General features: G+C 44.5%; 1 protein-coding gene across 4 annotated transcripts in view; it reads left to right on the forward strand.

Moving 5' to 3' along the window:
- The first annotated feature begins 17,814 nt into the window (after nt 1-17,814).
- The window catches only part of FLNB (filamin B), a 108,007-nt gene continuing 101,591 nt past the window's right edge, over nt 17,815-24,230 (forward strand). For 3 of the 4 annotated variants that reach the window (XM_075073308.1, XM_032801356.2, XM_032801357.2), the window contains exon 1: nt 17,816-18,233. In XM_075073308.1, the coding sequence (XP_074929409.1) occupies nt 17,942-18,233 (292 nt within the window). In that variant the 5' untranslated portion in view covers nt 17,816-17,941. Of the gene's footprint in view, nt 18,234-24,230 lie in introns of all 4 variants that reach the window. The other variant, XM_032801353.2, reaches the window with a different exon arrangement.

Raw genomic sequence — 24,230 nt, forward strand, 5'->3', positions numbered from 1 at the left:
CCCTTTGGGAGCTGGTGACCGCATACATTTGCAGTGCCACAGAGCCAGGTTCTTCCAAACAAAGCATAATTTATTCGTTCCTCAAATGCACAAAGCATAACAGTAAAAGGCCTGCTAGAGCTGCCAAATTTCTAATTGCACAAAACTGAACACCCTTGCTCCGCTCTTTCCCTAAAACCCCACCCCTTCTCCAAATCTCCACCCCCACTCACTCCGTCCCCCTCCCTCCGTAGCTCGCTCTCCCCTACACTCACTCACTTTCACTGGGCTGGGGCAGGGGGTTGGGGTGCGGGAGTGGGTGAGAGCTCTGGCTGGGGGGTGTAGACTCCAGGTGGGGCTAGAAATGAGGGCTTCGTGGTGCAGAAGGGGGCTCCAGGCTGGGGCAGGTGGTTGGGAGAGGGTGATGAGTCCAGCTGGGGGTGTGGGCTCTGGGGTGAGGCCAGGGATGAGGGGTTTGGGGTTCAAGAAGGGGCTCAGGGCTGGGGCAGAGGGTTGGGGTGTGGGAAGGGATGAGGTGTTTGAGCTCTAGGAGGCAGTTAGGGTGTGGGAGGGGGTTCTGACCCGGGGCAGGGGGTGAGGGTGCGGGCTCAGGCTGGGCAGTGCTTACCTCAGGCGGCTCCTGGAAGGGGCTGGCATGTTCAGCTCCAAGGCGGAGGGGCTAGGGGGCTCTGTGTGCTGCCTACATCTGCAGGCGCTGTCCCCTCATGGCCAATGAAAGCTGCAGAGCCGGCACTCAGGGCAGGCACAGTGTGTAGAGCCCCCGTAGCCGCCCCTGCATAAAGGAGCCAGAATGTCAGCTGTTTCTGGGAGCTGCATAGAGCCAGGGCAGGCAGGGAGCCTGCCTTAGCCCCTCTGCGCCACTGACCAGACTTTTAGTGGCCCAAACAGTGGTGCTGATTGGAGCTACCAGGGTTCCTTTTCAACTAGGCATTCCAGTCAAAAATTGGATGCCTGGCAATCCTAAATCAGATTGTCAGCTTTTCACACTAACACACCCTTGATAGCCTCCTGGCTCACCGAACCCACCTCCCTTTTCTAAGGTCTTTGTGTTTTTTGGACTTCTCTGATCCCAGGCTTAGCTTAGGGAAGAGTAACCCAATCTAGCCTGTATGGAGCCATACAGGTAGTTTCTTTCTCCCTTGTTAGCCCAGCCGTTGTTATTTTAGCTGTTTTCAAGTTGCATAGCTGAGACTGTCTTATCTGTATCATTGTCTAAATAAGGGTATGGCTACACTTGAAACTTCAAAGCGCTGCCGCTGCAGCGCTTTGAAGTGCGGGTGTGGTCGCAGCGCCAGCGCTGGGAGAGAGGTCTCCCAGCGCTGCAGGTACTCCACATCCTGATGGGGTTTAGCTTGCAACACTGGGAGCCGCACTCCCAGCGCTGCGGCACTGTTTACACTGGCGCTTTACAGCCCTGTATCTTGCAGCGCTCAGGGGTGTGTTTTTTTAACACCCCTGAGCGAGAAAGTTGCAGCGCTGTAAAGCGCCAGTGTAGCCAAGGCCTAACCTTTCCTGCTTTGTTCTTTAACAACCCCTTTACAGCTGCCTTTGATTCAATTCTATGCCCTGAGGCAGGCAACAGTACAAAATTAAACAGGAAAACTGAGTCCCCCTTACATTCATCACAATAATACAGATAGCTCCCGGTTCATCACAGGGGAATTCTCTATTGTTCTGAATGGCAGCTGCTGCGTGCTGAGCTCTTTTGAAAATCTGGCCACAGCAAGAGAGATCTGAATCGAGCCCAGTCAGTCTAGTCAGATGTGCCAAGTCACACACTAGTCCTGGCCTGTTTGTGGAAGGTGAGGCATAGGGAGAGGACAACCCCAAGTGCACTCCTCTAAGGCTGACCACATGATTGCCATCCATCAGCTTTAAAGGTATATACGCGTTATGAACATTCCCTGTATTCCTAGTGTGTACTTCTGGCTGTGGATTCAGAGTGAACTTCATTCACCCCTGTACAAAGGGCCAGCCCAAGACTTAAGTCTTACTGAAGCCCTCAAAATAGGGTATTAAGTGATGGACAGACTTTATGCAGGAGTTAAATTTTGCTCTTAATATCTCTGAATTATAAAAGGTGCATCCTACTGGGGGGCATTTTTCTTCTCTTCACAGTATGACTCCTGCTAGTGTTTTTACCCGCAGGAAATACATAGTACATATTATTTATGAAGACAGTGTTCCTAATGGGGAGCAAGGTACCAGATGGTGAATGTGAAACTCTCTGTCAATTAATCTGCACTGCTGAGTTGAATTCACTTTGAAGTTGATTGAAATAGGGCTATTTTTTATTTTTTGCCTGTGTAAATCAGACAACATATGTCATGGGTTATTCTCTGGATTATCCTAAATTGTTTCAGCTCTATGGGAGGCACACACTGAAATGGACAAATCTAGCATCTGCTTCCCATCTCACCTTGCCAATAACTCCTGTGTTGGCTTCTTTTACCTTATATAGAACCGTAGAACCTCACAAAGGTAGGTAAGCATTATTATCCCCATTTCATAGATTGGTAAACGGAGGGACAAGTCAGCTGAGTCACTTTCCCCGTGTCATATTGTAAGACAGTGGCTGAGCCAAGAACAGAACCAAGGTCTCCTGATTCCCAGTCTGGTGCCTAATTCACTAGACCTGTGTAACTCCTTTCTTATTGTGTGTGCCCTCTTTCTGGGAAACACACAGAGAGGAAAATAAATCCCTTTAGGGCTTTGTGACAGGGTAGCCTGCCCCTTACTGGTCAGTCCACCCACCACCTGGCATAGCTCTGTCAGAATTGAAAAGTCCGATTATAAATACAAGGACCTTGATGATATTGGGAGAAAGGAACCAGTCCCTGGAGAAGAAGTGTTTGGGGAGGAAATCTTGTTACAGTTTCTTTAAGGGTCTGAGGTCAGGAGCCTTGCAAAGAGAGCAGGGCAAGGCTCCCCTCTCACCCAACCAATTGAGGATGAGCTGGGAGAAGGGCACCAGCATAAATGCTGCCTCCTCTTCCCTCAGCATTGCAGGGCAGATGCCTGTAGATGCCGAAGGAAGTTACAAGGTGTCTGTAGGCCCTTGAGTTAGCAGGGGCAGACACCATTAGGAGAAGGCTGCCAAACCCTCTGACCTTAAGGACTAACTAGAGCCAGATGAAGTAAATAAATTACAACCCAGCTCTAGAAGGCAAGTTGGAGATTGATGGTAAGGAGAGAGATAATAACTGCTTGAACTACCCAGCTCCAGAAGGAGAGCTAGGGCTTCGACCATCAGGACAGACAGACAAAGACAGAGAGCTAACCCTGAGGGGACCAGGAACTGAGCTTAGAGGACAGGCTTCAGAGGAACCTTGAAAGCCTGAAGCAATGTTTGTTTGGGACTTTTTATCATTGATGAGGCTTTGTCATAAACAAGGCCCCCAGGAGGGTATTACTTAGTCAAGCATCAAGAATGCCTGAAGTGGAGTTACTGGCTTCTTGAGAAGGGAAACTGAGACAGAGAGTACATACTGAGCCATACTACCTACCTACGCTACAGGGCAGACACACCCTATGACAGACTTACCCAGCGGTCCATGTGCAACCAAATCTCATTGACTTCACACAGACTGTAGGACCGGGGATGACCATTGATCCTCCATCACTTGAAGAAGTACAAAAGGGCACCCAAAAGTTATGCAATGGACAAGCTGCTGAACCTGATGGTATTCCACCTGAGATGCTCAAAGGTGCTTTGAAACCAGTGAGCATCGGCCTGCATCAATTCTTCTTAAAAGTGTGGCAAAGTACAAGCAGAATGGAAAGATAGTATCATATTGTCCCTGAATAAGGAAAAGAGACCTCACACTGACTGTGGCAACTATTGACCAATCTTATTGTTATCAGTCCCTGGAAGGTCTTCAATCACATTCTGCTTGGTAGGATGCAGCTGTTCCTTAACAGCCTTTGTCATCCAGAGCAATGACACTGACTTGCTTGTAGAGAAGTCAGAGAATTCCAGCCCCACTCTCCAAGGTATCCAAGATGCGGTCAGCACTATGGGGTTGACTATCTCATGGCAGAAGACCAAGGTCCAGAACTGAGGAGCTGGGCCACCAGAAGCCCGGTGCAGGTGGAATCGAGTACTGTGGAGATTTTTGACAAGTTCATCCACCTAGGCTGCAAACAGAGTTCAAATGATTGTACCAAACTGGATGTTCTTCAGCAAATAGGTTTTGCTGCCTCCTGCGTGAAGTCCATGTTTCACTTATGGATGCAGAAATATTGTTGTTCTGAGACTAAGTTCAGAATCAATCAAACCTATGTACTACCTGTATTATTATATGGATCAGAAACCTGGACCTTCCCACAGGCAGACCTGGAGCAGCTAGAGAGCTATTCCACCCATGTGCACTGTCAGAACCAAATCCTGAGTATAAAATGATTTGATTTTGTGCAAAATGTCACAATCTCGCAAAGATCTGGCTTCCCTTCAGTTGCTCATCATATCCAAAAACACTGTTACTGCTCTTTGCCCACGTCATCAGAATGGACAGAATGACACAGCATGCCACACTCTCAACGTGCAAAGGAGTTCATGCCCTGACCCTACCTGGTGCCAGTCACATGGCCACTCTGGAGATTCATAGGACTGAGAGAGATTTGGGAACTTTGCTAAGCGATGCCATCACCTGCATTCCTTCTGTTGGGCACAACTGCCCTTAGCAGACTATGTGTATGTGTGTATTGGACCCTGAGTGTTTGATACTATAAGGTGCTGAGCACTCTGCACCCCGTCCAGCAAAGCACTTAAACATGTGCTTAACTGTAAGCACTGAGTAGTCCCATTGACTTCAGTGGGCCTGGAGGGTCGCACATGTCATTGCTTCCGTAGGCCGAACACATTGCACATACTGGGGACTCCTTGCATTCTTCAGTCCCCCCACCTGCCAGCTCCATGTGTGCCACTCTTTCATGTCCCTTTATTTCAGGGACTCCCTCCAACTCCCCCCCTCATGTCAGGGACTTTGTGTCCCTCACCCCATTATCCCCTTTTCCCCTATATCAAGTACTCCATGTGCCCCCTATTATCCCCTTCTCCCCCATGCCAACGGCTTTGTGTATTCCCTCTTTCCACTTTTGTCCCATCCCATGGTCATCTATTCTCACCACCTCATTCCAGGGGCTGTATGTAACCCCAAGATCCCCTTCCCCATTTCCCTCTTCCATTCTAAACCAGGGTCCCCTCCCCCCCCCCACATTCCCCACACATGATCGTCCTCCATTCTCTCTCATTTTGCCAGGGGCTGTGTGTGTGAATCCTTATTCTCCCAGCTCTGTTTTCTCTCGTTTTCGTTTTAAGCTATGTGGGGACAAAGAGTGGGACTGGCATGGGGGTGGAGGGTGGGGCGTTATGCTGGAATGTGGTAATGGCTATCATCAACCAATAATACCAAACAGAGAAATGCCACCAAATTGAGCATAAGACCTCCCAAGCTGCCCAACTGCTTGTGTACATAAAGGTGCATCTTTTTAAGTGGCTGGTGGAGTCAAGAGCAGAGGGCTCAGCACATTACAGGACTGAGCCCTAGAACCGTATTTTAGAATTGTGTTTTTGATGCTACAGCCAAGGTTTATCAGCCATCCCAGAGGTCCAAACAATGTCTTGAAAAATGAGCTATGAGATTTTGACTTCTCTTGCAAGTTTTCCATCTGAGAAAAGTTTGTTGTGTGAGAAAGCTAAAACATATGAGATTTGGCTCCTTTTGCTTTACAAGATGGCAAATGCATTTCAAATTATCATTTTTATTTATTCAACCACCATGAGAGCAATACAATGGAAGTGATAGTTATGAACAGTCAACTGTGTCATGCCTTTCATACTAAATAGCATGAATACTCTTACATTCAATCATTCCATCCATCTGCATTCTCCTCAAAACAGAAATCTGCATTCTAAAGCATGAGCTGCCAAGACAGCCTAATATTCTTTCCCTCTTGTTGCCAACATGTCAGTGCTTTTGTTTATTTCACATAGAAGTTCTCTGGTTTTTGTTTTAAAAATGTATGATCTGTGCAACTGGAAGACATTCTCTTGTAAGGTTCTTCCAGCTGTCCAGAGGAGGAGCTTGGCCAGCCCTTTGTACTCTAACACTTCATTTTTGTCCCAGAGATAGACATGGCCTAGCAGAAGTAATATATTTTGTTCTGAAAATGTCATTTAAACACAGACTGACACTTCTGAGGGACTGAATTTCAAAACCTAGAGAAGCCCAAGGTCACAGGCAAAAATGGATGAGTCACTGTAGTCCTAAACTACCAGCAGTTACTGTGACTGCACATGCAAGCTGGTGGTGTGGATGCAACTAGCTACCGCGATGTCTAACGAAAACAATGCACACAAATAACTGATTTGAATGTGCAGTCATGAGTAGGTGTACAATGTGCTGATTTTCTGCATGGCCCTGGCTTCTCAAATCTTGATGTCAGACCCTGAATTAACTTCTTAAAATCAATGTATTTACTCTAATTATATTTAAATAAATATTTTAACATTTTTATTTTATGAAATTACATTTCATATAACCCCCCACATGGCCATACCCACAGTGGCATTTGTAGTCAGTTCTCAATGGGAGTTTTGCCTGACAACAGACTGCAGGCTCATGGCCTATATGTCTGAACTATCAGATACCCTCTATGCATGGAAAAGAGCATTTATTTACTTTGATTTCTGAAACAAAAAAGTGTCTACGTTAAATTATGAGTCCTCTGCCATCCCTTAAAAGCACACCGCAATCATCTGTACCCCAGTAAACTGCATTCTTCTTGAGATCCTCCCGAATTCCCTCGTTATTGCCCTCCTCTCGAAAAGCCCAGGAAAACAGATGGGTTTTGCAGCATGTTCTGATCAGCAACAAGTTCATGCTATTTTGGATCAAGAAGTGGAGTGAATTCTAAAATTGAGAGGATCTCATGGTGAATGTCTTGCCAGCAGCTCCTATCACAATGCTAGTGCCTCCACTGATCACAACTACAGTAGGATGGCCGACAGAGGGAGTTGTCTCACAAGTAGGCAGGTTCCTCCCATGCCATTTACACTTTTCAGGTAAACAAACTCCTTAAATTCCACCTGAAAGCCAATCTGGAACCAGTGCAGATACCAAAGCAATAACAGGAACACAGGTTCACTGCAAAACATTCTGCTCTGCAAAGGGGGAGCTACATTCATTGCTAATTTCAGCTTCTGGATACATGTAAGATGTAGAACACATTGCAGTAGGCTAATCTTGAAGTGAAGAGAGAACAAGACCTCTGTATATGAAAGAAAAGGTTGTACTCTTCTGACCAAGAATAGATGAAAAAAACCACACTGGGCACAGCTGCTACTTGATCATCTTAAAGCAGATGTTGGTCTAACTGGGCTGCTCCCAAATTATGAATGTAAGTACAAACAACCACCACAAGTGCCACAATAGCTTCTGGTTGTTTCTTCCAAACTACAGACATCACCTCCATTTTATCTGGATTGCCCCTCTCAACCAGCTCACTCCCACCCACGCTGCTGTCTCAACCTGACACTGGGTAAAGGTCACAGAAGGCAAAGAAGCTGGATTAACCAGACTGTCCGCAACTCAAAACAAATCTGCTCAAAGTTTTGCAGCTGCTATTGTAGAGGCAAAGAACTTCTTTGCCTCCTGTCTAGCCACTGCATAAGAGCTCAAAAATTCTTTATGATGCAATCAATCAGATTTATGCCAATTAGCTGCCTTTCCTTTTGCTTCAGTTGGTGCAGGGCATGGGTGAATCATAGTGACCTGTGAGTACAAAGTTGTGGAAGATGATGCTTAAGGGCCACTTCATCACAGTTTGTGTAGTGCTTTGAATGTGTTAAATACTAAATTTGATTTTGTGGAATTTGTTGTACATGTGTTTTGGTTGTATCATACAACACAGTACGTTTGTATAAGCCTAGTACATGCTGAAGTCTTATAAATATTATAAGTCCACTGCTAATTTTCCAAACAGAGCTGGGTGCCACAATCCTTGTTCCTTTCCTCTTTGTTTCAGAGTCATTACCCTGACAATTCCGAAGCCTCTACAATAGTGGTTCTCAACCAGGTGTACGTATACCCCAGGGGTATGCAGACATCTTCCAGGGAGGTTATCATAAGCATAAATTCCAATTCTGAACCTTAGCGTCCAAAATGTGGGTGCCTAGCATAAACCCTCCAAGCTTAATTACCAGCTTGGATCTGATAGCGCTGCCACCAGCCAAAAATTTCCAGTGTTTGGCTCACTCTGGTCTCCCCAAAACCTTCCCTGGGGGGACCCCAAGACTCAGATGCCCTGAGTCTTACCACAAAGGGAAATAACCCCCCTCCCCTTGTCTTCTCTTTACTTCCTCCCCAGGCTTCCCCTCCGTGGGTTATCCTGGAAGATTACTGTACTTAAACTCCTTGAATTCAAAACAGAGAGGCAATTTACCTTCCCCCTCCTTCTTTTTCCCCTCCCAGTCTTCCCTGAGAAGAACATAATCCTGGCACAGGGATTTCTATCCCCTAGAGCCTCACTTAGAAAAGAAAATCCACAGGTTTTAAAAAGAAAAGCTTTATATAAAAAGAAGAAAAGACCTAAAAATGCTCTGTATCAGAATAACAATATACAGGGTCAATTTCTTAAAGAAATATATAAGAAACAGCCTTATTCAAAAGAAATACAATTTAAACATTCCAGCAACTACACACATGTAAATACAAAAAAAACAATAAAAGCCTATTGTTTTTCTACCTTTGTACTACAACTTGGAAATGAAGATTAGAAGCTGAGAAGAAAGACCCTCTCATGCCAACAGGACAGACAAAAGACACACACAAAAGGACACACGCCCAAACTTCCCTCCCTGAGCTTTTACAAATCGGTTTCCTGATTGGTCCTCTGGTCAGGTGTTTGGTTCCCTTTGTTAACCCTTTACAGGTAAAAGAAACATTAACCCTTAGCTATCTATTTATGACAGAGGTACATTAACTCATCAAGATATTGGCCTCATTTTATAACACATTACATAAAAAGCACTAGTGAAGTCAGTACAAATTAAAATTTCATGCAGACAAAATTAGAACATCAGCAATTTCTCAGTAACTGTGCTGTGGCACTTTTGTATTGTTATGTCTGATTTTGTAAGCAAGTAATTTTTAAGTGAGATGAGACTTGGGGTACACAAGACAAAGGGGTACACTCGTCTGAAAAGGCTGAGATCCACTGCTCTACAACACGGAGGTATGAAACCCTCATGGTATGTTGTGTTTGAAAGAGGGTTTTCTAAAGGATAAAGTAGAATATTGTTGGCTTTCTCAGCATATTGCTATTGAGAGGAGATACACCCTAGTTTAAGAATGTATGTACCTAGCCATACCACATATACTCCTATGACTAGTTAATCACTCCCTCTATGAGTTAATACTAGAGATATCTTTTACATTTACATTTTCTGCCTGTGATGTGATATACAAAGAATAGCAGGCAAGTGGTACTGCAACCGTGTCAAAAAAAAGAGAGCAATCTTTCCATCAACTGAAACTAAATCCACTATATTTAGGTATAAGCAGCACCCACTGTCCCAAAACTCTGCATATGATCGATTGACATTTGATATTTTTATTTTTTCCTCTTTTAAAGTCAAGGCAAGCAGTTACTATAGGATGCAAAAAAGTTTTTTAATGAAAGTATGCATTGTATCCTAGATGTCTGGGATCTGTTTCATAAGCAATATATGATTCTGAGTGATCCAAGAACACAATCACATGAAACTATGATAAAGTTGGTTATTATGAAGCAAAACTTGGACTGAATTAGTCACCCACAATCATGTGCTCTGAGTTTAATAATATCAATGAATGTTAGCAACACTGTCTTTTCCACACCCTCCCTCTGATGGAAATGAAGTTTAAAAAGACCACTCCTTAAAGAAACAATGAAAGTTCAGAGCGGCTATTCCCCATCCCTAACACGAGTCTTCAGAAAAAACAAGCACAAGTATGTAACATAAAGTCCTTTTGCTGAATTCTAGCTGGATAATTGTTTCTAGAAGGCATATATCTTGTACTTCGGTGGTAATTTCAGGGATTCTGGGGGGAATGGAAGACTATATATAGCAATCTTTGCATGATACCCAAATCCCTAATTTGACCCCAATACTAATCAACACATATCTCCAAGATGTAATTTTCAGCTAGAACTCTTAAGTAGCACTTCATTTTAGTAGCATAATGCTTTTGTCATGAAAGAGAACTAGGGATTCAGAAGCAAGTTCTACTTCTGTAGTTCTGGGTGTAAGTATTATTTCCATTTTGTCTGATTTGAGTTTGAAAAAGGGTTTTCTAAAGGATAAAATAGAATATCCTTGGCTTTTCACAGCATGTTGCTACTGAGAGGAGATACATTCTTACACCAGGGTGTATGTACCTAGACATACCACATGTACTCCTGCTCAGACTAGTTAATCAGTCCCTCTATGAGTTAATACTAGAGATATCTTTTACATTTACATTTTCTGCCTGTGATGTGATATACAAAGAATAGCAGGCAACTGTTACTTTCCTCTACATGTACACAGAGCTCAAGTAGTAGAGACAGAACTCAGATCCTCCTGCTTCAAGAATCCATCCTCTTCCAAAGAAGCTAAGAGAAAATTTCAGTTAATGAATAGCAGTAGAGGTTCTGTGACACACATTTCAGCACTTCTAATTCCATCAACCAGATGCCCGTGGCCTAAGTATTAGCCAGTTCAGTACAGTATTACCATTTAAGGACACGTGGTTTTTGTGACATGTTTAACACCATGCTATGTATATTATACATAATTTGTGATGAGGTTATTTTCCATCAATGGAACTTTAGGCAAAAGTCCCACAAAGGTAAGCGGGGTCAGACCCATTGTCAAGGCTGGCAGACCCAAAGCTTCATATACCTGTTTGGTTTTGTAATTCCTAGTTGCAAAGTGATTCCAAGCAATCTGAATACTGGTATGTCACATTTTATTTCAAAACATAATTCAGTGTTGTTTTTTGTACCCATAAATTAAATAAATGTCAGTAGCCCAGGATTACAATACATTAAACTTCACGTGTTGTTATAGCACCTTGGATCCCAAATACTCTGAGCAGCCCTTTAATAACAAACCAATGTGTGTATGGCAATGGAAGAACACTGGTTTTTAAATAAGCGAACACATTTCAGTTTCAGGCTTTCACTGAACTGTTATAAACAAACAGTGATAAAAAATTGTGGAAAAAAAACCACTGAAGAAGAAAATAATAGTGATGAAGTTCTCCCCTCTACATAGATGTCTAATTGTGCAATAGAAGAGCTGGTGAGGAAACATCCTAACTCAATAATTGCCAAGTAGAACAAATAAAAGAAACAGGATCTACTCTTGAATATTGTGTTGAAATATCTGAGTGTATACAGTATGTATATAGTCACGTAATACACATTTACTAGTACAAATATATAGATAAGGTATTTCTTCAATGCATACATTAATAGACTTGTAATAATATATAGAACAAAGAAGGTATTCCAACAAGTAGGGATGTATGGTTTAGTGTATGTTTTTACTTCACTGTCTCCTGATGAGAACATAATTTGAAATGTGTTCATTTTCATGGAAATATCTTCTAATTTACTTTATAAGTAAATTTTAACTGTACTAACATTCAGCTTTTAAGGCCAAATCCTGGTTCCATGCACAGCCCAAGTACCTGGGGATTTCACTGCAGCCTTGAGAGGAAGGAATCTGTCACCCAAGGCTGCAGAGCAGCTATGGAACCACTCTGTGGTTGCAGTTGCAGCTTCAGGGTTGTAGCCACTCCTGCAGTCTCTGCATCACTTCTCTGTGGCCTGTGGAACTGTGTGGTCAAGGGACTATCAGAATTGTTTCAGCTCTAGTGTCGACCATGTGTGTTGGGGCATAGGGAGCACAGATATAGCGGGGCTGTCTGGGATCCCAGAATTTGCCCCACAAACTTGTACAGTGGAATATCAGTTCTCCTGCACGCAGGGTTTTCTGTGGGTGGGTGGGACAGGATCCCTTTAGGTCATGACTATTTTTTTTTAATTGATGCTATAAAGCTGTCTTTGTTTCTTATTCATCTTTACTGAGAGTAAACACAAAGGCCAAATCCTGCCTAAGCACTGTGCAACCAGAGCAGCAAGGGGACGCTGGGTCTCTGGCCAGTGTGGCTAGTTCACAAGAATCCTGCAGACCCCGGGTAGCCTTTGCTATGGCAGCCCAGCTCCGACTTCTATGGAGCTATTTTTGCTATTCCTTTCAGATGATAGCTGTTAGTCACTGCTCATGGGAGCAACTCTGGCTTGCTGCTACAGGCACTATTATCTGCCTGGGGTCTGCTCCTGCTCCCTCATGGGAATTGGATTGGGCTCTTGATGCATGTCTTCTTGGTGCCTAAGGCTTGTCTACACTTTCTCGCTCAGGGGTGTGAAAAAACACCCCCTTGAGTGCAGCAAGTTTCAGCACTGTAAAGCGCCAGTGTACCCAGCGCTGGTAGCTACACCTCTCATGGAGCTGTATTTTTTAGAGTGCTGCAAGAGTTCTCTCCCAGCACTCTGCTGCAACCACACAAGGCATGTAAAGTGCTGCTGCAGCAGCGCTTTAGTGTTGCAGTGTAGACTAGCCCTAACAATGCTCCTTCCACCCCACCCATTCAGTGCTTTATTACTATTATTTATATCACAACAGCATCAAGGCTGGGATCCTATTGTGCTAGCCACTTACAAAAAACAAGTAAGAGACAGTCCTACCTGAAAGGACTGGCACTTTAACTAGGTAAGACAGACATAGAGGTGGAGACATTTACCAAAGATCACACAGCAGGTCAGAGGCAAGAATCAAACAACTGTCTCCACCCTCATAGTCCAGCATCCACTCCCTTAGCTTACCTATATCATCTAATGCACATTTATGGGACTGAAGGGATTCTGAGTGGCCATTAAGCCACTCAGGCAAGGCTGCCTGCAGGGCCGGTGCTACCATTAAAGTGAACTAGGCGGTTGCCTAGGGCGCCAAGATTTGGGGTGCCAAAAAGCGGTGCCCCCAATTTTTATTTTACAGTGTTTCTCCTCGAGTGTGTGGTCGCTGCTCCACTTCTCCCACCTCCCAGGCTTGCAGCGCCAATCAGCTGTTTGGTGCTGCAAGCCTGGGAGGAGAATTAGAGCAGGACAGCGTGCTCGGGGAGGAGGCGGAGCAAAGCGGAGCTGGGATGGAGAGGTGCCGCACGGCTCCCCGGGGGGGGGGGGGAGCTGCCAGTGGGAGCGCCTCAGGGCAGGGGTGGAGCTGCCACGGGGGGGGCATCTCAGGGCAGGGAGGGCGGGGAGCTGGCGCAGGGCTGGGGGCGGGGGTCGCAAGGTAGAAGTTTTGCCTAGGGCACAAAACTTCCTTGCACCAGCCCTGGCTGATTGGACTTGGTTTTGTAACTGTCTGCACCCTTTCCCTGGATTTTATACTGGCTTTTTGTGGCAAGAGGATAGGGAAGTAAAGGGAAGATGTATAAAATGCAAAACAGTTGTAATTAAACCCCCCTGTTTGCACATGCTCAAAATGTTATGAAACACTCATCTTTTGGGTTGAAATTTTCTGTGCTGGGTCTGCGCTAAAGGTGACATTTTTTGGAAAGTTTGAGCAAAATCCCTTTCACAATTTTTAAGTTACAGAAGAATGAAAAAGATATAACATTTTTTTCCATGGTAACTTCTTACACCATACTTTTTTGAGCAGGACTACAGCAAAAATAGTGGAAGTAAAAATGTTATAAACAATTGATAAATCCTGCTGTTGAAAGGGTTGCTATATGGAAAAGGGAAAACCTCCTCCCAACCTGTGCCAAGGTTGATACACAATTAGGAATACAAATTATAGGGTGAAGTGCAGAGTAGCCTTTGAAACAAGCCTACCTCATAGCTTCTATTATGTGTTGTTCTGTGCTGTGCCAGCTTGTGCCCATGGGAACTATGGGCATGCAAACTACTGTTTGGCATAGCTCTCCCATTGTCTAGTTTTCACTTAAAATACTAAGGTCAAGAGCCTCAAAGGTATTTAGGTGCTTAACTCTCATTGATTTCAGTGGGAATTAGGCACTTAAATAGCTCAGAGGAGTTGGGACTAAGTTAATACTAGGCTAGATCTGGACATTCTTACCCAGTGCTTAGTCAGTGTCTGAGCCAATCGTATTTTTTTAAAAAAGGAAATAGGTGGTAGACCATAAAATATGACTCACTGAGGTCAATTCAGTTTAATTTTTGTTACATTTTGATTACCTGTTATCTAGATCTGTTTAAACAGGAGGCTGTGTGGTTTTATGCATGTTACTCTCTTTCCAAAGAGAACTGGGTTCAAATCTTAGTTAATAACACTTTTATTTTTGCTTTGAGTGGTCTAATTCTATTTCCCAGCAAATATGTTTACATCATAGAAACAATATTGTTTGGAAAAAAACCTTTAGCTTTATCTATAGATAATCCAGAACAACCTTGCACTTCATTATAATAAAGGTGTTGGCATTAAAAAAACTTTTTAAAGAAATAATTGGGAATTGCTATTTAATTTTATTGTACAGGAGGCAGGACCAATTTATAAAATTATATTTACGATGTTTTAATAGATTTGTTTCCTCTTATACCTTCTAGCATCTTCAAAGTCAGAGTCATGTAACAGATATGAGTTTGTGTTTTAAAAAAACGAGTGTGTTGATAGACTCATAAAACATATTAACAATGGGCCCAATGCTGCAAACACATGCAGATGTACTCAACGTGAAATCAGTGGAACTACTCCTGTTAGTAAAGTCGAGTACATGTGTATATATTTGCAGGATCAGGGCTGTTATCAAACTACTATACTTGGTAGATAAGGGTTTTTAATTATGGGAGAAGGCATATATAGACAGCTGACTATACCCTTTAATGTCACATATTTACAGTGAAAAATGCCACTAAACTGGGGGAAATGATGATGTGACAGCTCCAAATAAGGTAGTCCTATTGATTCTCCATTGTCATCAAATAAGTCAGGAGCAAATTGCAAGTTGTGCTTTAGTGGAAGGGAGTGGTAAGCCAATAAATTAGTCAGATAAAATGGGTGAAAGCTCAAGCCTTATTTGGTGTCCCTAAAAGCACTGTCTTATCTTAGATGTCCTTTTAACAATTATTATTATTAGTAGTAGTCTGGGAGCACCTAGACGTAAGAAATGACGATCAGGCCTCCATTGTGCTAAGCACTGTATAATCACATAGTAGGACACAGTCCCTCTTCTAAAGAGTTTACAGTCCAAATAGATAAGATGGACCAAGAGGCTAGGGAGGAAGAAAGTACCATTAATAATCATCATCTCCATTTTACATATGGAGAAACTGAGGTACAAGGGTATGTCTACACTGCAGTTGAACACCTGTGACTGGCCCACGTCAGCTAACTTGGGCTTGGGCTGTAGGGTTATAAAACTGCAGTGTAGATATCCAGGGTCAACAGACCCAAACATCTACACTGCAGGTTTATAGCCCCGTAGCCCGAGCCCCATGAGTCTGAGTCAGCTGACACAAGGCACCCACGGGTATTTAATTGCTGTGTAGACATACCCCTTGTGACATTAAGGCCCTGAGCCTGCTTAGCTTTAACTACATACACTGTCTCACTGACTTAAACACCAGTGCGTAAGCGTTTGCGAGATTAGGGCGTACATGACTCGTCCATGATAACACAGGAAGTCTGTGGCAGATGCAGGAATTGAATGTTGGTCTTTTGAGTCCCACCCTGGTGTATTAACCACAAGACCATCTGCCCTCTCAGGCAGACTTTTAATATGTCAGTTAAAATGTTATTATATTCACACATTTTTTCTTTATAGGGATTAGATTTGGTATTATCCAGTTTGAATATTTATATTAAGGTTCAGAGTTTGTTTATTAGGGTTTTAAATTTGCCTATTGGGGAAAGAATTCATGATCTGACTCAGGATTAGTTACAGAGATTTCACAAACTAAGGTTTCAACCATTATTTCGGAGTGTACTGAGTCCTACTGACACTGGAGGAGTAAAATTATTTATTAATGATTATTTTTATTACAGTAGCTCTGGGAGGCCCCAGCTGAGATCAGGACCCCACGTGCTACACCATGTAAAAACATAATAAAGGAGTTGGTCCCTGCCCCAAGTTATAACTCCTATTCTTTAAATAGCATTATTGGGGTACATAGCATTTTACAGACATGTAAGAAAACAAATCCCAGCTCCAAAGAGTTTACAGTCAGAGGCCTTGTCTGCATTGGGGATTCGCCTGGATGACCACCTCTGTTGGCCAGCCCTAGTATAGCTGCACTGGTACAAAACACTACTGTGGACAGCTAAAGCCTCTATTTTGACCTGTGGAGCTTACCCAAGCTTGAAACTGGAGTAAACTGCATTGTTGCAAATTATGGTTTGCATCACTTAAACCTGGCTACACTAGGGGTTTTGCAAAGGTACAGCTATATGCGGGACGGCCACCAACGGCTGAAATTGTGGCAAAATCCTCACTATGTGTGATTTGGAATTCTCATCTTGCAACTTGTTCTGTGCAGCTGGACACGTGCACCCACATGCATGGACCTCATTGCAGGATCAGTTCTATAAGCTATTGTCACAGTTGTGAGCACTGATACTCCTTTAAAAATAATGAAACAGCAACTGGGATGTACACAAAGATATTATACTCCTTATATTACATCTACTGGATTTTAATGGCTAGGTTATTTTACCATGTTTTATAACAAAGAATGTCACTGTTTTTAGGAATATAAAACAAGTAATCAAAACTTGCAGCTATATTCTACTTTGTTTTTATTTACTGCTTCTCATGCAAAGATCGACAAGCACTTTACAAACATTAAGGGCTCCTCTACACACTGTGCTTGTACCAATTTAACTGTCCGTATTTGATTTACACCAGTATAAGTGCATCCACACAATTAGACAGCTACACTGAAAAATAATATAAACTGGTACAAAAACTGCATGTAGACGAGCCCTAACAAATGAAGGCCAACAACTCCTGTGATGTACAGCACTGCAATCCTCATTTAATACATGCGGAAACTGAGAAATAGAATGAGTGAGTCCTCAGGGGCCCACACACTGACCTTGGCATTGTATACTCCCTGCCTCAAAGTGTTTGCAGGCTATCCTCACTACGTTAGCTACAAACCCAACCTTTTCCCACGCCTCTTTAGATCACAAAATCCTGCACCACCCCTGGAGGGGCTGAGTTTATAGAACAATGCAATAAAGTAATAGTGCAAAGTGCGGGCGTTTCCCTCCTAGCTAGTTAGGAGACCTGGCACTAGCAGCACAGCAGATCTCTCATCTCACTACTAGATGGTAACGAAGCAGCAGAAGTTCTTCACGCCGCTGAAGGGGACAAAGATCCTGCTCGAGGTAGGAGGCGTCTTCCATCCCTGATTCCTAATGATATGGTAAGGGGCTGCAATCACAGCCCGGGTGCGCTGACCTCGGCACAGCTGTGCTCACCTCTGGCCGCCCCCGGGCGGTATTTAAACCCCGGGGAGCAGGCAGGCCTCTAGTCTGGCTAGGAGCACATCCAGGTGAGTCCCAGTGGCAGGGGCGGGCGATAAACCCGGACCCTGCCTGGGTACGGCTGCTAACGCTGCTGCTCCCTCGCCCGCAGGTTTCCTTTCGTGCGCTTGGCACTGAGCTCGCCGCCGCCTACGAGCAGGGAGCGCGCCCGGGCGGAGTCTGCTAGCGCATCGCCGGAGAAGGCGGGGCGGCAGGCCCAGCATGGACAGCGCGCAGGCGCGAGGCCAGGGGGCTCGCGGTAGAGGCTGGAGCGGCAGCAGCCCGCGGAGCCAGACGCTACAGTTTCGGCGGCTCGAGCAGCAGCCCGCGGGCCGCAGCGAGGCGGAGCAGCAGGCAGACATGCCGGTGACCGAGAAGGACCTGGCGGAGGACGCGCCCTGGAAGCGGATCCAGCAGAACACGTTCACCCGCTGGTGCAACGAGCACCTCCGCTGCGTGAACAAGCGCATCGGCAACCTGCAGAGCGACCTGAGCGACGGGCTGCGGCTCATCGCGCTGCTGGAGGTGCTGAGCCAGAAGCACATGTACCGCAAGTACCACCAGCGCCCCACCTTCCGCCAGATGCAGCTGGAGAACGTCTCGGTGGCGCTCGAGTTCCTGGAGCGGGAGAGCATCAAGCTGGTCTCCATCGGTGAGTGCGGGCGGGGGAGGGAGCCCTGCCCCGGGACGGGCGCGCCCGAGCGTAGCGAGGGGACAAGCCGGCCTCTGTGGCTGCCTCGGGCTGGGCTGGCGGGTCGGTCAGGGGCGCGGGGTGTGTCCCTCTCCCTGGCCGGGCGGCGGCTGACGCTGCTCGTGGGCCGCTCGCTCCTGCTGCGGGCTGGAGCCGGGGCGTTCCCGGCCAGAAGGGAACAGGGCTGTCGTCTGACCTCCGAGCTGCCGCAGGCCTCCGGCCACCCACCCGAGACCACCATGGGGTGCGGGAGGGTGCTGGGAGCGACCTCCTTGCGGGGCTGCACGGTGCTGGAGGTGACCCTGGGCAGGGGAAGGGCTCCTGCGTGGGGAGCCTGTGCTGGGGTGTGGCGTAGCCTGGCCCCGGTGGTTGGGTGAGGCCCTAAGGAGGAACCCAGTTGCCACTCCTAAGGCAGGTGTGTTTGGCTCTGCGGGAGGTGGTTTTTCCTAGTGCTGACTAGGGACAGCTCCCAAGGCAGGGGACCTTTACCAGGGTCTCTAACACATCTGCGGTGTGGCTCTCCATGTAGGGGAGTTCTGGCTAAATCCCAGGATGCTCTGACACACTTGTACTGCCTTACATGACTCTCTGAGACTTAAACTCCAACGTTGTCTACTCTCAGGTCTCTGGCCTGCCCAGAGGTTGGCTAGGCCTATTCTGTCCATAGGGGAAATAAAGACTGCCTTGTTCAGGAAGACAGGATTTGCTGTGCTGCCTCTCTCCCGGCAGGTAGAGCCACACTCTCTCAGCTGCTGTGATTTGAGTGCTTTGCAGGGGTTATGCTGATAACAAAGGTCCCACTGCTGATTCTACTGAAAACAAGCTAAGGCCATCACTGATCTTTCATTTGCTTGCAATAGACTATTAACTGGAGAAATACAACAGAGCAGACCTTTGGCCCTTGTGAAGTCCAAGCAGATGTGAGCAAAGGAACAGCTGTTCTTGAGCTGTGACTATAGCTTGGCTGGTATACTCACCTCTATACCAAAGGGTGCCTGTATAGGCAGTGTTGCTCAAGATTTGGGTTTGTGCGTGGCATTAACACAAAGGTGCCATACTGAGCAGCCTCTGCCATGCTCCGTTCTCTTGAGGGCTTGATCGATGCTCCAGATGCTAAAGTTGATTAGGCCTTAGCCTGTGGTCACACTCCAGATGACATGGTTGTGGGCATGAAGTGCCTAATGGTTTCCTGGCAGTTCAACGCAAGAATGGTCGTATGAGGTTAGACCAATGGTCCATCTAGCCCAATGTCCTGTCTTCTGACAATGGCTGGTACCAGGTGCTTCAGAGGGAATTATAAAAAAAAGCCATCAAGTGATCCATCCCTAGTCGTCCACTACTAGCTTCTGGCAATCAGAGGCTAAGGACTCCCAAAGCATGGGGTTACATCCCTGACCATCTTGGCTAATAGCTGCTCCATGAAGTTTTCTAATTTGTTTTGCACTGTTATGGTTTTGGCCTTCTCCACATAGTCAGCTTTTGGAACTCCTTGCCAGGGAGTGTTGTGAAGTACTTATGTTTTGAACTTTCTGCCTATTAATTTAATTGGGTGACTCCTGGTTCTGATGTGAAGGTGTAAATAACACTGCCCTATTCACCTTCTCCACATCATTCATGGTTTTATAGACTTCTCATATTCTGTCTTACCACCAAACTGACAAGTCCAGTTTAATTTCTCCTGTTATGGAAGCTGTTCCTTCTCTTTACCTCTTCCAATTCTAATCTGTTTTGAGATGGGGTGACCAGAACATACATAGGTTTATGTAGTGGCATTTTTTCTCTGTTCCTTTCCTAATTGTTCCTAACATTGAGCAAACAATGTGCAGTCAAAAAAGCTAATGTTTTCATTATCCACAATGACTCCAAGATCTTTCCTGGGTGGTAACAGGTAACTTGGATACAAAGTGCTTGGATCTGTAGTTGGGATCGTTTTGCATTTATCAACACTGAATCTTATCTGCTATTTTATTGTCCATACACCAAGTTTTGAGATCCCTTGTAACTCTTTGTAAGTCCAAAGCAGACTGCAAAATTACTCACCTCACTGTTTATCCCATTTTTCCAAATTGCGTATATATATTCAACAGCACTGATCCCAGTACAGATATGTGGGGAATCCTGCTATTTACTTCTTTTAATTCTGAAAAATGACCATTTATTCCTACCCTTTATTTCGTGACTTTCAACCAGTTACTGATCCATGAGAGGACCTTTCCTCTTATCCTATGTCTGCTTACCTGGCTTAAGAACCTTTGTTGAGGGACCATGACCTTAGTGTCAGAGGCTTTCTGGACGGTTTAGCCACTGGATCACCCTTGGCTGTATGTGTTGACTCTGGAATTCTGGTAGATTGGCAAGGCATGATTTCTCTTACAAAAGCTGCAATGCTTCACCAACAAATGGTGCTCAGCTATGTGTCTGATAAATCTGTTCTTATAGTTTCAATCAGTTTGCCTGGTTCTGAAATTAAGCTTACTGGCCTGTAACTGCCAGGATCACCTCTGGAGACTAGAGGGGTAGGAGTTCAAGCTTAATTCTGTGGTCAATAGAATTGACCAACCAGTGATCATGAGGTTAAGTTTTATGAACTGTTCACACCTTTGAAAGATAGGTCTGTCTTACCCTTGAACTATGGGTAGAGGACTCCTGTCTTGTAGTGATGGTCTGCTTGAAGGGGGGGGGCAGGGGAGTTTGAAAGAAGGAAGGGACTGAGGGGGCAGGGGTGAGGGAGGGAACTCACTGAGCCTATTCTAAAGAGAAGGAAATGCCTCTAAGTGAAACTTATTATGAAGGAAAAATAGGTGAAAGTTGCTGGTTGACTACTTTTTCCCCTCATTATAGAGCTTAATTTTCTGAAATACTCAGTAATTCTTCCTGGGTTATAGCTTGAATCCTTCAAACCTGGCCTAAAGCACATTTTTTCTTAAACCTCTTACTAATGAGCTATGCTTGGTGTTTAACTGCTCTAGGTTAGCCAGCAATGCTTGGGGTGATCCTTCGCTAGGAACAAAAGTGACTTAAATGCAAGTTCTAATGAATTAAAATCCTAAAGAGAACCATTTGCTTTCAGATGAGTTAGTAGGTTGAGCTAATGGCTTTGTCACATGAAACTGCCTTTGTCTTCTCTAGGATTTTAACTTGGCATTTTTCCCATAGTGAAGACAAGGTCTCAAATGTCACTAAACAGACAATGTTGCCTCAAAAGTAATCAAACCAGATAATCTAAAATATCAGGCTGACACTTTATGACCAGCATAAATTCCTCAACTGAACGAACTTTGAGGTCTCAATTGCCTATTGTGTGGTATTGATACTTCACTATCTTAGTGGTAAATGAACATTGGGAAAACTTCACTTTGCTAGATATGACATGGTAGGTTGTTTCAAAAGTTCAGTCTAATATGCTGTTTTATTTAAAAGGCTTCATAGTTGTGTGTTTATAGGAAACCTTGTCAATAAGACTCATGAGTGTAACGAACTCCGTGACAGGAACACAATGATAAGACAAAGGAAAGAACTAGATTAATTACATGGGAGCTAGCATACACATTTGGTGACTCTGAAATTCTACAGCTTGCTTTAATTAGCATCATGCTTGAGTGACTACATGTCTAATATGTAGATTATACTGATGAAATCTGCATTGGATCTCAATTTGTTGGCATGCAACTAAAACATAACCCTTCAAGCAAGAGTATAATACCCATTTCATAAGTGACTTCCAAATGGATAGCAGTTCAGGCTTAGTCACAATTACTGGTTTCCAGATGTGAGTGTATTAATGCTTATAATGATCCTGCTGAAGATGGATTAATCTAAAAATCCCCCCACCCTGCTCTAGCTTCAGTGAACTGTGGGTGATATAGGATGAATAAGGCATCTCGTATAAGGTAAATGCTCTTATACATTCCCTCTCAAGGGAGCAAGGAAATATAGCTTCAGTATAGAAGAGACTTGACTTCTAAATATCAGACTCTTCTTGAGCTTATGCAGAATTTGGACTCAATGTTGTTACTCCATGTTCTAACATGGAAGGTCCACAGAACTAAAAATGCATGTTAAAACTGGGCTGTATAGTGCCCTCATTCTAAACTACTAGACTTCATATAATTATAGAAAAATACTCCAGTCTTATGCCTGGTTGCATTTTTAATTGGAAACATACATATTTTTATTTGGCACCATAGCTTTAATGCTTTGCAGACCTACATAGCCTACTAGGTAGAGGAAATGATTAAAGAATCCATTAATTATTCACTCATGAATTTCTGGTAATTGTGCAAACATAGCTGATGCTTGCTCTCTCAACAAGTGAAGTTCATCTTTCCAGTGGCTGAGGGTTAAGAAACTTTACTGCAAACTGAGTTTATTTTGGCAACCAGCCTCCTCTAAAACTAAGCAAGCTGCTTCCCTTTCGTTTTGTAAATGTATTCCCTGCCCTAACAATATTATACCTATGTCTTTGTCCACAGGAGCTCCCTTGAGAAACATGCTAGCTTGGAGCAGCAGTGCTCCAGTGAATTGACTAGTCTGCTCAGGCTCAGTTTTCATGTCTCCTCCTTACTGATGGAGCACTGTCCTGCAGCAACACAATCCATACCACTAAGTTCTACCACTGTAGAGCAGGAGTGGCCAGCCTGTGGCTCTGGAGCCACATGCAGCTCTTCAGACATTAATATGTGGCTCCTTGTATAGGCACGGACTCTGGGGCTGGAGCTATAGGTGCCAACTTTCTAATGTGCAGGAGTGAGGAGGGGGGAGATGCTCACTGTTCAACCCCTGGCTCTGCCCCACTCCACCCCTTGTGTATGTCCAAAACAGCTGATAGGGAGGTGCTGATTGGCAGGGCTGCTGGTGGGTGGGAGGCACTGGGAGCTGATGTGGGGGCTGCTGACATATACTGTGGCTCTTTGGCAATGTACACTAGTAAATTCTGGCCCTTTCTCAGCATCAGGTTGGCCACCCCAATGTAGAGCATCATATGGGGGATAAAGTCCCCATTCCTGTCAAACTGTTCTACAGCTTAATGTTCTTAATAGTGAGACAAGGAAGCATATGCATTGAGTTCAGAAAACGAAACTGAGCTATGGACCCTCAATCCCTTTAAGGAGATGGACCATGAAATTCAGGTAAAGTAGTCTTCAAGCCAGATCTTGCTTGTATAGAAGTGCTGCTGAACATTCTACCCTAGCTAAACTCAGCAACTTTGCATCTCTCCTAAAGAGAACAACACTCCAAGTAGACGACATGAGATCAAAAGCAATTGAGCTGATAGAAGCATAATGTTTCTTCTAGACAAATGGTAGCCAACAAACTAACACCTATTAACTGAAATCAGTTTTTTACCTCAAGTGTCAAACCTACTAGTTGCATTCCTGCACTAAAGTGAAACCAGCACTGGAGCAAACATTGGCCTTAAGGTGTGAGCCCTGATCTATGTAAATAGACTTCCTAAAGAAGCCTATTGCTAGGCTCTAAAGCACAGAGCTTGCAGAAATTAGATTGAGCTACTCAGGAAAACTACTGTGATAACTGCTACAAGCTGATCTGTCTGAAGGTACTTCACCAAATCTTTCTGACTAAACATTTATTGGCCGGGGGGGGCGGAGTATGACATTGTCTTCCAGACAACTCCTAGAATGTCAGCTATTGTGTTGCTTATGATGTGCTGATTCAATATTGTGCCTCAGCAACACTATGGCTGTGTGTTGCCTTCTCAAATGCATGAGGTCACTGGTTTTGCTTAGAGTGCAAATTTAGTTTTGGGTGCATTCTGTTATGTATTGGAGGTAGAAATTGAACTGTTGGAGTAGTCAAGGGTGTATTGGCTGGAATGGATAACGTGATGAAGAGTTTCTCTTAAGGTTGCAGGAGGATACAACCTTAGTGGCAGTTAATGTTTTGGGCAATGTGTGCTATGCAGATGCATGCAGTTGTCCTGGGTGTCAATTACAAAAT

Source organism: Chelonoidis abingdonii, chromosome 17 (assembly GCF_003597395.2).
Source record: "Chelonoidis abingdonii isolate Lonesome George chromosome 17, CheloAbing_2.0, whole genome shotgun sequence".
Classification (NCBI taxonomy): Eukaryota; Metazoa; Chordata; order Testudines; family Testudinidae; genus Chelonoidis; species Chelonoidis abingdonii.